Source organism: Delphinus delphis, chromosome 6 (genome assembly GCF_949987515.2).
Source record: "Delphinus delphis chromosome 6, mDelDel1.2, whole genome shotgun sequence".
NCBI lineage: Eukaryota > Metazoa > Chordata > Mammalia > Artiodactyla > Delphinidae > Delphinus > Delphinus delphis.
This window is the reverse complement of record NC_082688.1, coordinates 7256086-7272585: the sequence shown is the minus strand read 5'-3', so window position 1 is coordinate 7272585 and position 16500 is coordinate 7256086. Positions and strand designations below refer to the sequence as shown.

General features: G+C 51.7%; 1 protein-coding gene across 3 annotated transcripts in view; it reads right to left on the bottom strand.

The window, feature by feature from the left end:
- The window catches only part of ZER1 (zyg-11 related cell cycle regulator), a 30391-nt gene that overhangs the window by 10229 nt on the left and 3662 nt on the right, over positions 1-16500 (bottom strand). Inside the window, exons 1-8 of one of the 3 annotated variants that reach the window (XM_060014026.1) lie at positions 16045-16098; positions 8109-8360; positions 6662-6812; positions 6001-6437; positions 5512-5688; positions 4086-4200; positions 3792-3938; positions 3286-3459 (exon numbers count right to left, since the gene is read on the bottom strand). In XM_060014026.1, the coding sequence (XP_059870009.1) occupies positions 3286-3459; positions 3792-3938; positions 4086-4200; positions 5512-5688; positions 6001-6437; positions 6662-6812; positions 8109-8266 (1359 nt within the window). In that variant the 5' untranslated portion in view covers positions 8267-8360; positions 16045-16098. Of the gene's footprint in view, positions 1-3285; positions 3460-3791; positions 3939-4085; positions 4201-5511; positions 5689-6000; positions 6438-6661; positions 6813-8108; positions 8361-16044; positions 16099-16500 lie in introns of those variants that run through there. The other 2 variants (XM_060014025.1, XM_060014027.1) reach the window with 2 other exon arrangements.

The window sequence follows — 16500 nt, the reverse complement described above, 5'->3', positions numbered from 1 at the left end:
CAAGAAACAACATTGCCAGCACCCAAAAGTCCCCATATGTCCCTTCCTGGTCATAAGCCCCTCTCCCCACGAGAGAGCCCCATCCCTGCCTTTCACTTGAAAGATTCTCTAGCATCTTGTGGCTTTTTGTTCAACCACAGGTTTGCAAGATCAACCGTCTTGTTATAAGTAGCTGAAATGCATTTTTTTTCATTTGCAGTACAGAATTCTAATTTATTTATGCAGTCCACTGCTAGCGGACGTTCGGGTAGACTTCAGTGTTTGGCTACTTCAAACAATGTCCTGTACGTGCATCCTGGTGTCCATGTGTGTGGGCTCCTCTAGGGCACCCACGCGCAGGGTGGAGTTTCTAGGTCACAAGGTGTGCACGTCTTCAGCTTTACCAGGTAACACCAGACTGTTTCCAAGGTGGCTGTACCAGTTTATACTCCCACCAGAAGCACAGAAAAGTTCCAGTCACTCCACATCCTCAATTACTCTTTGTGCTGTCTGTGGGTTTCTTTCTTTCTTTATTTTACAGTGTTCTCAGTGCATTTTCCTCATAATTTCCTTCCATGCTTTCTCAATAGATACTGGAAGTTCACCATACTTCATTACTTATATAAATTAGAGGATATCCTAATCCTCTAATTAACTTGTTAACCCTTGTTAACTCTGTCCTTTTTCTCCCCCACAATATACATATATTTCGTAATTTGAGAAAAAAAATTATTTTAAATCATAAAAGCAATACTTACTATAAAAATTTCAAAAAATACTATCTGAGTAGAAAGTTATAAAGTCCCCCACTTAATTCTTCAGAAGTAATTGCCGTTAAAAGTTTGATGCAGGACTTCCCTGGTGGCGCAGAGGTTAAGGATCCGCCTGCCAATGTAGGGGACACGGGTTCGAGCCCTGGTCCAGGAAGATCCCACATGCCGTGGAGCAACTAAGCCCGTGCGCCACGACTACGGAGCCTGTGCTCTGGAGCCCGCAAGCCACAACTGCTGAGCCCACGTGCCACAACTACTGAAGCCTGCACACCTAGAACCTGTGTCCCACAGCAAGAGAAGCCACCGCAATGAGAAGCCCACGCACCACAACGAAGAGTAGCCCCCGCTCGCCGCAACTAGAGAAAGCCTGCGCACAGCAACGAAGACCCAACGCAGCCAAAAATATTAAAAGAAAAAAAAGTTTGATGCACAACCTTCTAGATTTTTCTACCATGGAAATACAAATGTATACTTGGGGGAGGGGAGAGGCGAAAGAAGGTTTTATCCATATTGGTCCAAAACTTCTCTTCACTTATCAACATGCAGGGCCATCCATCTTTCCATGTTAGGATGTACAGATTTACCATCATATCCCATGATGTGGGCAGATCTTACGTTAATCTTTCAGGTCCAGGCCCCTATTGCTAAAACATTTTGGTTGCCTCTGACGTCTTATTTAATCAAAAAGGGAGGATGTACATGTATCTTTTTCCTCTAAAAACATTTCTAACTGTGGAATTTACGCCAAAAGATAAATGCATTCACAGTTTTGGCAGGTTCTGCAAGTTGCCCTGTGAAGAGGTTGTTCAGGTCACACCTCACCAGTGGAAAGTGCGAGTGTGTTCTTCCCCTGACCTTTGTCAACGGACATCATCAGTCTCTCGAGTCAAAAAGTGATTATCGGGCTTCCCTGGTGGCACAGTGGTTGAGAATCTGCCTGCCAATGCAGGGGACATGGGTTCGGGCCCTGGTCTGGGAGGATCCCACATGCTGCGGAGCAACTAGGCCCGTGAGCCACAACTACTGAGCCTGCGCGTCTGGAGCTTGTGCTCCGCAACAAGAGAGGCCATGACAGTGAGAGGCCCGCGCACCGCGATGAAGAGTGGCCCCCGCTTGCCACAACTAGAGAAAACCCTTGCACAGAAACGAAGACCCAACACAGCCAAAAATAACTAAATAAATAAATAAATTTTAAAAAGTGATTATCTTGTTACTTGAATTTCTATTTCTTTGAAAGAGTTTATGAATTTGCGAGTCTTCAGCTAGCATTCTTTTCTCGTTAAAAAAAAAAAAAAAAAAGACAAGCCTTTTACCTGATTATAAAATCAATCTCAATGCAGGAAGAACTGTTGCTCTAAGGTCTGGAGTTGGCAGGCAGTGGGAAAGGGGGCCTTCTCATCCCTGCAGAGACTATATCCCCACCAGAGCCTTTCTGGAGGACAAGGCAAGAACACGCACCAAATGCTTTAGAAATACACAAACCCACTGCTCCAGCCATTCTCCTTTTTAGACGTGTCTCATGAGGAGCATCAATTACTTGTATTCAGCAAAGCCTTATTTGAAATAGCAAAACATGAAAAGCAACCTAAATGTTCAACCGTGGGGCTGACTCAGTAAGTGCAGCCCATGTATTCGGGGGAGCCCCGTCCTGCTACCCCTCGGGGATGGGGCTTGACCACTGCCTCTGAGCCCCGGCACAGAGTCAGCACCAGGGCAGCCTCTCCTTGAATGAGAACACTTCACACTATGCCGACATCAACAATTATGAAGCCGACTAGTTCAAACCAGCTGCCCCGGGGGGAGGAGAGCTGGGATTGGAACTTTCACTTTCTAGTTAGTGCATTTTCTATTACTTGAATTTGTTTTCTAAGCATCAGGTATCTCACTTTTGTAATCAGAAAAGAAACAATGCTTTTAAAATTTTGTTGTAAAATGTTTTGTTGATATGGGAGATGTTCACATTTACAAGACACTGTTGAAATGAAAATCCAGGTTATACAACAGTACACACAGAATGGTCCCATTTACTGAATCAATATGCACAGACTGAAAGCCAGAACAGTAGGTCTCCATCGTTAATCTTGGCTCTCTGTGTGCTGGGATTACGGGTTGTTGTTGTTTTCTTCTTTTATACCTGTAATTTTTCTCCAGTAAAAATTTTGATTACTTTTATAATAAAAGCAGTTATTGAAAAAAATACCCACCTCAGCAGAGTGTCACTGGGCAGGCTAAGGAGTTAGCACGAGCAAAGGCCCAGAGTCAGGAGGACAGGGCCCCTGGGGGAGGGTGGCAGTGGGCGATGGACTGGCCGGGTGGGGCCAGGTCCCAGGGCCCTGAATGCCAGGTCCCAGAGTCTGGCAGCGATGCCGCGGGAAAGGGGGGTTGGGGGGGGGCGGTACAGAGCCAGGAGAGAAAGGGCGAGAGCAAGCATGGCACCGGGAGGGCTCTGCGAGCCTGCTGGCGAGGCTGGGGCACACAGGGTGAGCAGGAAGTGGGGTGTCTGGGTCAGAGCAGGCAGCGGGTGGGGGCTCACCGTCACCTCCTGGTAGGATTCCATGCCATTCAGCACCACCTGGATGACCTGCCGGCGCAGCTTGATGCTCTGCTCTGAGCGATACTCGGAATTGGTCAGGTAGAAGAGGGCAGCGCTGCCCGTCACTTGAATGTTCTTGTCATACTTGTGGCACTTCAGGGCCGTGATGACCAGCTGTATGAAGACAGAGTACGGGCCGGGGTTGGCCAGACCTGTCCAAGTTGCGCGGGGACAGGCCTGGGGCTGTGAGAGGGGCTTGGATGGTCCTCTGGGGCAGGTTCTCAGCCTGATCCTGCTGCCTGAGGGCAGAAGTAGGGGTTGGGGAGCAGAAGCTGGGGCAGGCCACGGTCCTGGGACGAGGCCAGTGCTGGGGCAAGTTAGGCACCGCGAGGCGGGGCTGGGGCTTGGGAGGCGGCGCGGCTGGTGTCCTGGGGAAGAGGAGGGGTGTAGAGGAGGGAGTGGTGGGAATGGACCGGAGCCCGAGGGCCCCCAGGGTCGGGACTGACCTTCAGGGCCCGCAGAAGCTGGTTGCAGCGTTCAATGCGTGCGATGTCGAAAAGCAGGTTGATGGCCCGTGAGGTGATCTCCGGCCTGTGCTCCGTGTAGGCCTCGATGGCATTCAGCACCTGTTCCTCATTTTTGTCACCACTCACCTGGAGATGGAGCATGATCAGAACATCCCAGAAGAGGCCAAGCACTGGGATGCCCGATCCCAGTGCCGCCATCTCTAGGCCCAGGGCAGACCCCTCCTTCCCTTCTCCCGGGGCACCCTGGTCCTCCCCTCCCCCTCCCCCTCTCACTTTGTAGGCCGGAATGTGCGTGAGGCGGCACAGGGAGGTCTCGAAGAGCCCAAGGAACTGCAGTGGCCTCTTCAGAGCCCGGAACGGCATGATGCTGCTCTTGGAAGGCTCGATGCTGAGGGAAGAGGGTGTTGGGGTGAGTGGCCTGGGGCCCGGGGCTGCCCTGGGTCAGCACAAACAAGGGCCTCTCCCTGGGAGGTGGCAAGGCGTTTCCTTGGGGCCCTCTGCTAGGCCCTCCGGCCTTGTCTATTTTGTTTTTGATTTTTTATTTGGCTGTGTTGGGTCTTCGTTGCTGAGCACAGGCTTTCTCCAGTTGTGGCGAGCAGGGGTTACTCTTTGTTGCGGTGCACGGGCTTCTCACTGGGGTGGCTTCTCCTGTTGCAGAGCACGGGCTCCAGGCATGTGGGCTTCAGTAGTTGTGGCACGCGGGCTCAGTAGTTGCGGCAGGCGGGCTCAGTAATTGCGGCACGCAGGCTCAGTAGTTGTGACACCCGGGCTCAGTAGTTGTGGCACGCGGGTTCAGTAGTTGTGGCATGCAGGCTCAGTTGTAGTGGCACGCGGGCTCTAGCGCGCAGGCCCAGCAGTTGTGGCGCACGGGCTTAGTTGCTCCGCAGCACATGGGGTCTTCACGGACCAGGGTTCGAACCCGTGTCCCCTGCATTGGCAGGAGGATTCTTATCCACTGTGCCACCAGGGAAGCAGAGAAGTCCCTTTTTTTTCTTTTAAAGGCAGGGGACGGACATAGACCCCACCTCTTGATGGGAGGGTGGCAAGGTCACACTGTAGAGAACATGTGGGATAGGAGATACTGTTGCAGCCATCTTTGGAGAATCTTATCTGCCATTCTAGTGAGGATGTGTCACCTTTAGGTTCCCCCAGCAGTCATGAAGGGACATGCCCATCAACCAAACCCCACTCCATTCCGGTTGGGGAGAGGGTTTACAGCCAGTGACAGCTGGATGGGTTTGAATCAGCTCTCTCCTCCAAACAACGAACCTGGGGACCAGCCTGTCTGCCGCAACACCTAACGAGTGGCGGGTATGCTGGCCTTACCTTAATACCACCACACCAGCTCCGGCCCGTCTGAGCGCCGTAATCTCCCAGTCACTCCCCGTGCAGTACCTCCAGCCTTTGCACGTGCTGTCTCCTCTGCTAGAACACCCTTCCTCTGGCAAACTCAGAATGAGCTTTCTGCACAGCCTGGGTGCCATTCCTCCTCCTCCCTCCTTCCTGACCCTCAGGGCAACCCCAGAGCCCTGTGCAGCCCTAATAATGACCCGTCTGTCCCCACTAGCTCACACAGACTCGGGAGGGTCTGATTTGTTTCTTTCTGTCCAGCATCCAGGACAAGCACTTGACAGAGGGGCACTTGGTCAATGCCTGTTGAATGATACCCTGCTAGCAAACATGGCAGGTGGGTCCCCACCTGGTCTGTCCTGCATCCTCGTCCATCTTAGAGATGCTGCAGTTCTCCAGGATCATGTGGCCAGAGATGTCCAGGGACATCAGGTTCCCCAGCTTCTGCACAAAGAGGCTCAGCACCTTGCGAGTCAGCTTGAACTTGTAGTAGCTGGACAGGCGGTCTCGGGAGATGTCCAGGTGTCTGGAGATTGGAGTTGGGGGCACAGGTCAGGAGCTGGACACAGACTGGGGCTGCCTCGTAGACCCCTGCTGTTTCAGTCCATGGCAGGGGAGGGCCCATCCCTGTTACAACCACTCCAGGGCGTTCTGGGAAAAAACGTGCTGGGACCCAGGTGCCCTTAACAGCCCCGGTCAGACCAAAACAGTGGGTTTAAGGAATAGGACTGTCTCTTCTATCCCCACCTTCTGCCTGGCCGGGGGCTCAGGAATCTTCTGGGACTGACAATCCGCACCTCCCCACCCCCACCCCGCGAGCTCTGGGCTCGCAGCTCACCGCAGCTTGTGCAACTGGACAATAACACGGATGTGGTCATCAGACAGGTCCATGTTGTAGAGCACGAGGGACACCAGGCTGTCTTTCCACTGGGTTAGGAAGGCTGCGTCGCTCGTCTGGATGCCAGAGAGGTCCAAGGCGGCCAGCGAGTTGAGCGGCCGCAGCAGGGACTCCACGGGGACCCCATCGATCATGCGGCCCAGGTTGAGGAAGCGCAGGCGGCTAAAGCCCTCGAAGGTGAAGTCCTTGACCAGCACCTGACAGGTGGGGTTGACGAGGCACTCGTCTTCACAGCCCCCCGGGTTCTCCTCCTCGTAGAAGATGTTCGCGCAGCCGAACAGGCTCAGGGACACCAGGGTGTGGCTGAAGCTCCTCAGCGTCTGCAGGCTCTTGGCGGACAGCTTCTCGCAGTTGGTCAGGTACAGCTCCACCAGGTCCTGGAGGCGGGCACAGCCCCGTTATCACCTCTGCACCCACACCCCAGCCTAGGCCTGGCCCTGAGCCACACGTGGGGCTTGGGGAGGGGTCTGCACGAGGGGGAGAGCCCTGGAGGCGCCTCAGGATTCCTGGGCTGGAGGTGACCGGTCCTGCCCCAACTCTGCCTGACCGTCTCAGGGTGGCCTCCCCTGGCCATCCCCGGTGCCTGGTGACCAGGTCTCACCTGCTTGCGAATGGCTTCCAGGTCCTGGTCCTGCACCAGGTCCTCGCGGAGGTGGATTCGGGTGAGGCGGGTGCTGCGGGGGTCCGAGAAGAGGCTGAAGAAGCTCTCATGCGGCTCAAAGTTGCAGGCGGCGTTGACCAGCTCCACATACCTGGGAGGGAAGGAAGCCTGGCTCAGGGGAGGGACCCGCATGCTCCCTTCAAGGCCCAGCACAAGCCCTCCGCTTCCTCTGAAGCCTTCCCTGGCCACCCCGGCAGCAACCTCCACCTCCTCCCCTCCTCTTCCTCACAGCACCTGGTTGGATCCTGACTACCCTACAGATGAGACTAAGGGTGGCCCCAGCACCCAGGAGTCCAAAGGTAGACCAGCTGGTGATAAAGGGGCCTCTAGCAATGGCAAATCCCAAGCTCTTCCCCGCCAAACTGTAGACGCTTCTATAACAAACATACACGTCCACACTTCCCATCTTCCTTAAGCCAGCTCTGACTCCTTGATCAGCCCTTCCCAGAACCCTGTCCAACAGGAAGACTGAGCCGAGGGGTTTGGAGTTCCCAGCTGGGTACAGAGCAAGCGCTCAGCAAAACTCTGTTGAGATACCAGCAGATGCTGGTCTGGTGGAAAAGGCTGTGGAGTCATACACCACCCTGGCTTGGCTGTTCACTACCTGGGCAACTTCACACGAGTAATTGCAATTCCCCAGACCTCAGTTCCTCCATCTGTAAAATGGACACAACTCTGCTCTGCAGTGTCCAATATAGTGCCTGACCCACATTAGATGCTCAGAATGTTTTTACAAGTTGGGCTCTCAGGTCACACACAGGTTCCCACTTTTATATGCAACTGTCTGGTCTAACAATTTCCCTCTGGGCATCTGGACCGAACCTCCAGCAGTCAGGCCTGTGTATCATCCTTCTAGGAGCCTCTATTAGTGGGGAGTCCCTTGGAGAAGCCACATAGCGATTTTCTGAATGATCTGATCCCTGCTCAGGGGTCCATTATTCCGGCACTGGTGCATAAATATGTATGTATTCAGGTTCACACACAGACACGTGTTCACAGGCACAGGTGCATCGTGTGTGTACGCACACGCGTGTGCGTACACAAATACACACACAGGACAGCATATAACTCCTTCATTTATATTATAGGAGAGGTTTCTACACCCTCTCATAGGTGTAATGCATACCTGCAGTTTTACACTCAAACCTACCCTGTGCTGCAGAAGCCCACGTGTGTGCAAACACATTCCTTCACGTGCGCCCCCCTCCACACGCATACCAACATGCGCAATTACAACTTTACGGTTATGGAGGGGCCAGTGTTCTCTTGCACTCACGGATACCCACGTGTGTGCATATCCCCACGGGGGGCACACACAATGCTCCCGATCTCTCGCACACACTCATGCTGAGGCTCAGGCCCCTGCCCCAGCCCCACGCCTGCTCACTCGTTGACGAGCCGGTCACAGATCTCGCTGGGCAGGAAGATGTCTGGATGGAGCCGCAGAGTCTCCTTGTCCAGCAGGTAGCCCAAGGTACCATCCAGGTTGCGCAGGCAGAAGTCAGTGCAGAGGGCCATCAGGGACTCAGGGGTGTCTGACGCCATGCTGGGAGCAGACAGGTAGGCCACTCTGGGACAGGGGCCCCCAGGGGCAATGGTGACTCCCTGACACTCACAGGATCATTAGCTGAGCCACGGCCTGGGGAACGGGAAAGAAGCTAAGTGAGCCATGCATAAGGGCCAGAACTACCAGCTGCCCTATGTCCATTCTCTAGTAGAAAAACTGAGGCCCCTGGATGGTACATACAAGCTAGCAGCTTAGCAGGGTCAGGGCCCGGGACTCCTGATTCCTCCCTTCCCTGCCCTGCTGTGCTACCACCTACATGTGATTTGACCTGCAAAGAACAGGGGGCGTTGTCTGAGCATTTCCATGACCTCCCAATGTCTGTGGGCAGATGTGTGTGCTGGGGACCCAGTGCTTGGGTGGGGATTACAGGGGATTTTTTTTGGCCACACCACACGGCTTGTGGGATATTAGTTCCCTGACCAGGGATTGAACCCGGGCCACGGCAGTGAAAGCACCGAGTCCTAACCACTGGACCGTCAGGGTGGTGTCCGTTGCTCTGTGTGTGTGTGTGTGTGTGTGTGTGTGTGTGTGTGTGTGTGTGTATATAACCTGCATATAGCTGTCACTGTTTGAATGCTTAGTATGTGCCAGGGCTTTAAAGACACGTCATCAGTGAATCTCATTGTATATGATTAAGAATGAAGGCTCCTCACGAGAGCAATGAAAATATACTTCCACATAAAAGTTGTACATAGTGGTATTATCCATAATAGTCAAAATGGAAACAATTCAAATGCCCATCAACTGATAAACGGATAGACAAAAACATGGTATAGCCATGTAATGGAACCTTATTTAGCAATAACAGGAATGAAAAGTACTGACACACGCTACAACACTGCACCTTAAAAACGTTATGCTAGGGCTTCCCTGGTGGTGCAGTGGTTGAGAGTCCGCCTGCCGATGCAGGGGACGCGGGTTCGTGCCCCGGTCCGGGAAGATGCCACGTGCCGCGGAGTGGCTGGGCCCGTGAGCCATGGCCACTGATCCTGCGTGTCCAGAGCCAGTGCTCCGCAACGGGAGAGGCCACAACGGTGAGAGGCCCGCGTACCGCAAAAAAAAGAAAAACGTTATGCTAAGTGAAAGAAACCAGTCACAAAAGGCCACATATTTTATGATTCCATTTGTATGAAATGTTTAGCCAGAACAGGCAAACCTACAGAGACAGAAGTAGATTAGTGGTTGCCTGGGGCTAAGAGGTTGGTGTGGGGGCGGGGATGGGGAGTGACTGCTAATGGCTGTGGATTTCTTTTTGGGGGGAAGAAAATGTTCTAAAATTGACTGTGGTGATGGTTGCACAACTCTGTGAATATCCCTGAAACCCACTGAACTGTCTACTTTAAATACATGAACTGTATGGCATAGGAATTACACCTCAATAAAACTGTTATTAAAAAAGTAAGGTCTTGGGCTTCCCTGGTGGGGCAGTGGTTAAGAATCTGCCTGCCAATGCAAGGGACATGGGTTCAAGCCCTGGCCTGGGAAGATCCCACATGCTGCGGAGCAACTAAGCCCGTGCGCTACAACTACTGAGCCTGAGCTCTAGAGCCCGCAAGCCACAACTACTGAAGCCTGCACGCCTAGAGCCCGTGCTCCACAGCGAAAAGCCATGACAATGAGAAGCCCGCGCACGGCAACGAAGAGTAGCCCCCACTCACCACAACTAAAGAAAGTTTGTACACAGCAACGAAGACCCAACACAGCCAAAAATAAATAAATAAATTTATTTATTTATTAAAAAAAAAAAGTAAGGTCTTGGGACTTCCCTGGTGGTCCAGTGGTTAAGACTCCGTGCTCCCAATGTTGGGAGCCTGGGTTTGATTCCTGGTCAGGGAACTAGATCCCACATGCTGCAACTAAAGATCCCGCATGAGGCAACGAAGACCCTGTGTGCTGCAAATCAGACCCAGCACAGCCAAATAAATTAATTAAAAAAAAAAAAGTAAGCTCTCATCAGACAGAGAAACACAAATACTGTATGATATCACTTACATGTGGAATCTAAAAAATAGAACAAACTAATGAATATAACAAAAAGGAAACAGACTCACAGAAATAGAGAACAAACTAGTGGTTACCAGTGGGGAGAGGGAAGGGGAAGGGGCAAGACAGGGGGAGGGGAGTAACAGGTACAAACTATCATGTATAAAATAGTTTATAAGGATATATTGTACAACATAGGGAATACAGCCAATATTTTATAGTAACTATAAATGAAGTGTAACCTTTAAAACTGTGAATCAGTATGTTGTACACCTGTAACATATAATCTTGTACATGAACTATACCTCAATAAAAAAAAAGTGAAGTCTCCTACTACCTTCATGACCTTGAGATAGGTAAAGATTTCTTAAGTAGGACTCATAAGGGAAAAATGATAAACTGATATGCACCGAAGTGAAGAATGTTCGTTCATATACACACAAAAATTAATTTGACATGGACCACAGACCTATACGTGAAAGGTAAAACGATAGGTTTCTAGAAGAAAACATAGGAGTATATCTTTATGATTTTCGAGTAGTCAATAATTTCTTAAATAGGTCACAAAAAAAACCAGAGAGAAACTGATAAATTGGACTGCCTCAAAATTTAATGTTCTTTCATCAAAAGGTACCATTAAGAAAGAGAAAAGGCAAGGGACCTCCCTGGTGGCGCAGTGGTTAAGAATCCGCCTGCCAGTCCAAGGGACATGGGTTCGAGCCCTGGTCTGGGAAGATCCCACATGCCGTGGAGCAACTAAGCCTGTGAGTCACAGCTACTGAGCCTGTGCTCCAGAGCCCGCGAGCCACAACTACTGAGCCCACATGCCACGACTACTGAAGCCCATACACCTAGAGCCCATGCTCCACAACAAGAGAAGCCGCTGCAATGAGAAGCCCGCACACCGCAATGAAGAGTAGCCCCCGCTTGCCGCAACTGGGCAACGAAGACCCAGCGCAGCCAAAAATAAATAAATAAATAAATTTATAAAAATAGGAAAAAAAAAGAAAGAGAAAAGGCAAGCCACAAACTAGAAGACGTTTCCAATAATATATCCAACAAAAGGCTTGTATTCAGAATATATAAACAACTTCTACAGATCAGGACATAGCATCCAGTTAAAAAATAGGCAAAGGACTTGAACAGGCGTTTCATAAAGGATAAAGAAATGCGCAATAAACGTAAAGGAAAGGAGAACCATAATGAGATACCATTTTGCACCCACCAGAAAGGTTCCATTGGAAACAACAGTAATACAGGCAACACCCAGCTTGTGTTATAGTGAAGCTATGGAACGAGGGGAAGGTACCCACACTGCTGGTGGGAGTGTGAATTGGTGTGAACTGGCAGTGTAACGAATACTGTGTGACACTATCTACTAAAGCTGAACAAACACATATGTTCAGTGTTCAGCAGCTCCACTACCAGATATACACCCATCAGCAGTGCATATAAATGTTCACAAAAAGACACAGACAAAATGTCCACAGCAGCACGATTCCTGATAGAACAGAACCTAAATGTCCACTGACATGAGAATGAACATTAGGGTCCACTCACCAGGGAAACACTACACAGCAATGAGAATGCACCACCTCACAACAGCTTGGATGGACCTCACAATGTTTAGTGAAAGGAGCCAGACGCAAAAGAGTGTATACTCATATACTGAATGAACCCATTTATGTTTTACTCCCTTAAGTTAAAAAACAGGAAAATCTGGGACTTCCCAGTGGTCCAGTGGTTAGGACTGCACGCTTCCACTGCAGGGGGCATGGGTTCGATCCCTGGTTAAGGAACTAAGATCCTGTATGCCGGTGGCAGGGCAAAACAAACAAACAAAATAAAAAAAAAAAAGGAAAATCTAATCTGTGGTGGCAGAAGTCAGGACTGTGGTTACTTTGGGGGTTTGGTTCGGAGCTAAGAAGCTTCTAGTCCCTTCTCTGAGTGCTGGGCATACAGGCATGTGCACTTTGTGAATATTCAGGGAGCTGTATATTATGACGTGTGCACTTTTAAAAATGTATACTGCAATTCAACAAAAAGTTAAGAAAATGGCCTGGACACCTAAGAGGTCCACGTTTAAAAGGAATTCGGGGTTCAGCGAAGTAACGATCTAACTGACTATGCATCCTCAGCTACAATAAGTGGCTAGGAGAGAATGAAAACTGAACCTTCACATTCAAGTTGAGTGAACAAGATAGAAAACAATCCACCATTTATAGACCTGAGGACAGTCAGGAATTAGTCCCAAACCTTTTTCCTATGAGAGTTTACATCAGAAAGGGGAAAAAATAGGCAAAATGAATCTATGGTGTTAGAAGTAAGGGTGGTGATTACCTTTGCAGGGAGGCAGTAATTAGAAAGTGACAGGGGGGCCTCTGGGAGGGCTGGGACAGGTGTTTACACCTGTGGAAATTCATCAAACTGTCTGCTCATGCTTTGTGGTCCTTTCCTTATCTATATTATCCTTCAGTAGCTATTGCTTTTTTTCCCTTTAAGTGAAGGCTCTAGGTTAGACAGATCTATGTTTCAATCCAGTTCCACAATTCACGGGTCTATTACTTAACCTCTCTGGACCTCAGTTTCCTCGCCTGGAAAGTGGGGACAATAATCCCCACTTCACAGGGCTGTTGGGAAAATGCCTCATCTCAAGCTTGAGATGACTCAGTGCACAACAAATGGTGCTTATGAGCCCACCTTACAGATGAGGAAACTCAAGCTCAGAGAGAGGGTCTACTCTGTCCAAACTGGCATGTGCACCTCATCTCGTGGAGGGTTATGCAGGAGCTCAGTTTGCCCCTGGCTTCTTGGAGCCTCCTAGTCCACATGTGAGCCTTCCAGGATGCTCAGGAAACCGAGTGGGCGCCACAGAACGCTGTGCCCTTTGCAGTGGCCAGCTCTCAATTCCGGCAGCACCACTCACTGGTGACCGTGCTCTAAGAGCTCTGGAGCCAGGCCGACCCAGCTCCAAGTCTCAGCCCTGCTGCATAAGAGCCGGTGAACTTGGGCAAGTGCCTTCACCTCTGTGCCTCAGTTTCTTCTCTAAAATAGAGAACACTGTGTGCAGATGGACATGGAACAATACAGAAAGGGCTTAGCGTGGTGCCTGGCACATAGTAACTGCTCACTAAGAGGCAGCTTTCATCATCAACATCCCTTTCTCCTGCCTCACCTGCCCTGGGCCCTAGAGCAAGGTCTGTTCCTGCCCAGCTCCAGGCCCTTGCTTCTCAGGCCTGGGTCTCCTGCCGCGAGGCCCACTGTGCCAGCTGCCCCAGTGGTGCCATGACACCCTCGAGGAAAAGCACAAGAAACAGGCTGCCTGGACCCTGGGCATGGCCTTCCTTTGCCTGCACTCACTTTCAGATCTTGACCCAGAAGGAGCACCGCTGGCAGGGAGACATGCCCTGCTGGAAACTGCCAAGTCCAATCTCTTCAAGCAGTCACTCGGGGCTTCCAGAAGTGGGACCAGCTCTGCGGCCTACTCACCACCCCCCGACCCCCTACTCCCGCTGAACTGGCCTCCTTCGTTGTACTGGCAATAGGCCAGAGGCACAAGGTCACCTTCGGACCTTTGGTCATCCACTTTCTGTTCTAAATACTGCTCCTAAACCCCCAAACACATTCATGTCCCTCTTCCAGGAAGCATCTCCCAACCACTCCAGCCCACAATACCTTTGAATTCTCCTCTTGACTCAGCTCATGTCTATGCACCCTCAGGCCTTAGTGTCACTTCCTCCAGGAAGCCTTCCCTGACCCGCCAGGGTGCTCTTGCTGTGTGCCCCCATAGGCCCTACCATAACAACTAACATTTAGGACTGATGCTGTTTTAATTATCCAGTTTCCCTGCCAGACGGCCAGCTGCACGAGGGCAGGAACCGGGCTCTCTCCTCTGACATCATCCCTGTACTTAGCCCAGGGTTAGTGTCTATTGAGCACTGTAGGTCCACGGGTGAGCGAAACCAGACAAGGTCTTTGTCCTCGTGGAGCACACTGGCTCTAGAGCGAGACAGATCTCCACCTAAGAAGCACACAAACCCATGCCACGGAACTGGGTCCAGTGCTCTGAAGGAGAGGGTGGGACCTGGGATCCTGGGTGCCCGTGCCAGGGGACCTGCCCTGGACTAGGGAGTCAGGGCAGGCGTCCTTGGAAGTGACATCTCAGCAGCGACCCAAAAGATGAGTCATAGTTCACTCCGGTGGCGGGGAGAGAAGGGAAAGGCGTTCCAGGAAGAAGGATAAGATGCTCACAGGCTGAAAGGGCAGAGGGTGTGGGACACTGGCACTATGGGCCCAATACCACGACTATTGGCTGAACGAGGGGCTGCACATCCCATGTGGGTCTGACACGTTGTAGGGTTGCAGCACATGCAGGGAACCTGGGAGGCAAGGCACGCTCTCAGATTCCCCCTGCCCACCATGCCCAGGACAGTGCTGGGCACCCAGTGGCCACAGTGGAACCCTCACCACTCTGGATGAGAGAGCCGCCAGGGGCTTTGCCCTTTCTGCAGGATGAGCTCAGTCACCCAGGTAGCCACTCTGCCCTAACCCTGCTCCCCAGGTGGAAGAAACACCACCTTGTCAGCCGCCAAGATCACCAAAAGCCTCCAAAAGATAACCCGGGCAGATGGCACAGATCTGCTAACCACCTTTTCGCAGTGCTGACCCCGCTGCAGGGGGCTGGCGTGAGCCGGAGGAGGAAGGAGCCATCTGTCTTGGCACCAAGGCTGGAGGCCCGGGGGCCGGAGCACCCTGCCACTTGGGCCCCTTCCAGCTACAGCCTGGCACCGGCCAGAGGTGGCCATCTCTACCCACCCCATGCCCAGCCCCTAGGGTTTCTCATTCTTGTGGCAGGCACCAGCCATCTGGGATTCTGGCAACGGGAGATGGAGGGATCTCTGATTATGACAGAAGAGCACACAGTAAGAAGGACCCTGTGTCTTTCTCCATCCCGTCTCTTGCCTGGATCCACCATGAGCTATGACATCCTGGGGGGTGGGGAGCAGTGGAGAGCAAATAGCGGCCACCTCCAAGCTGGTTGCTTCCAGTCTGAGCTCCTTAAGGGGTTTATTTCATACAGTCTCTAACTTAACCAATGGACGACATTGCCTAGGATCCTGTGCTTGCGGCTAATTCACCATTTATATAACAATCTGTCTAACGACCCCTCCCCCAGCCCACAAGCTCCAGGAGGACAAGAACACTTTCCGCTTCCACACTCCTGGATCCTCAGGGCCTGGCCTGTGCCTGGCATGTAACAGAATAAAGGTTTGTTCTTGCCTGAGTTATCACACTAAAATACCGTGAGATAGAGATTGTTACCCGGTTTTCTGACGAAGACACTGAGGCTTGTCTAAAATCACACAACTAGGGACTTCCCTGGTGGTGCAGTTGTTAAGAATCCGCCTGCCAATGCAGGAGACATGGGTTCGAGCCCTGGTCTGGGAAGATCCCACGTGCCGCGGAGCAACTAAGCCCGTGTGCCACAACTGCTGAGCCTGTGCTCTAGAGCCCACGAGCCACAACTACTGAGCCTGCGTGCCACAACTACTGAAGCCCGCATGCCTAGAGCCCGTGCTCCGCAATGAAAGAAGCCACCGCAATGAGAAGCCTACACACCGCAACGAAAAGTAGCCCTTACTCGCCGCAACTAGAGAAAGCCCACGCTCAGCAGTGAAGACCCAACAGAGCCAAAAATAAATAAATAAATAAAATCACACAAGTAACAAGAGTGGGACACAATCCAAACCTAAAGCAAAGCCATGCTTCTCACCAAACTATCCAGTCTTCTGTCCATCCAGTGTAGGGGGAAGAGAATGTGAGGTCCAGAGGAGGGAGCACGGGACCCCACCAGTGTCCTGACCCCCAGCCTCTCTGTTGGCTGAGGGAGCCAGAAGCTCTGAGCCTTGGAGCGGCACCCACCCTGTGAAATATTAACCCAGGAGCTGGGGGGAAAACCCAAACAAATATCCTATTTACAGAGGCTGGAAGCTTTCCAGGAGGGAGTGGATCACAGGCCAGATACTGGGGGTGGGAGGCTGATGTGAAGGGAGCCAAGGCAAGTGCCAGGGGCCCCCTGGGGGCAGGGGTGCAGTTGAGGATCTGAGGGCATCCCGGGGGGTCACTGACCTGCATAGACTAATCTGCAGGGTGGGTTACATTAGGAAGATATGAGGGGGGAATGCGCATCACCCCTCACTGGTGCCACCTGGAGGCAGAGGGCCTTGGG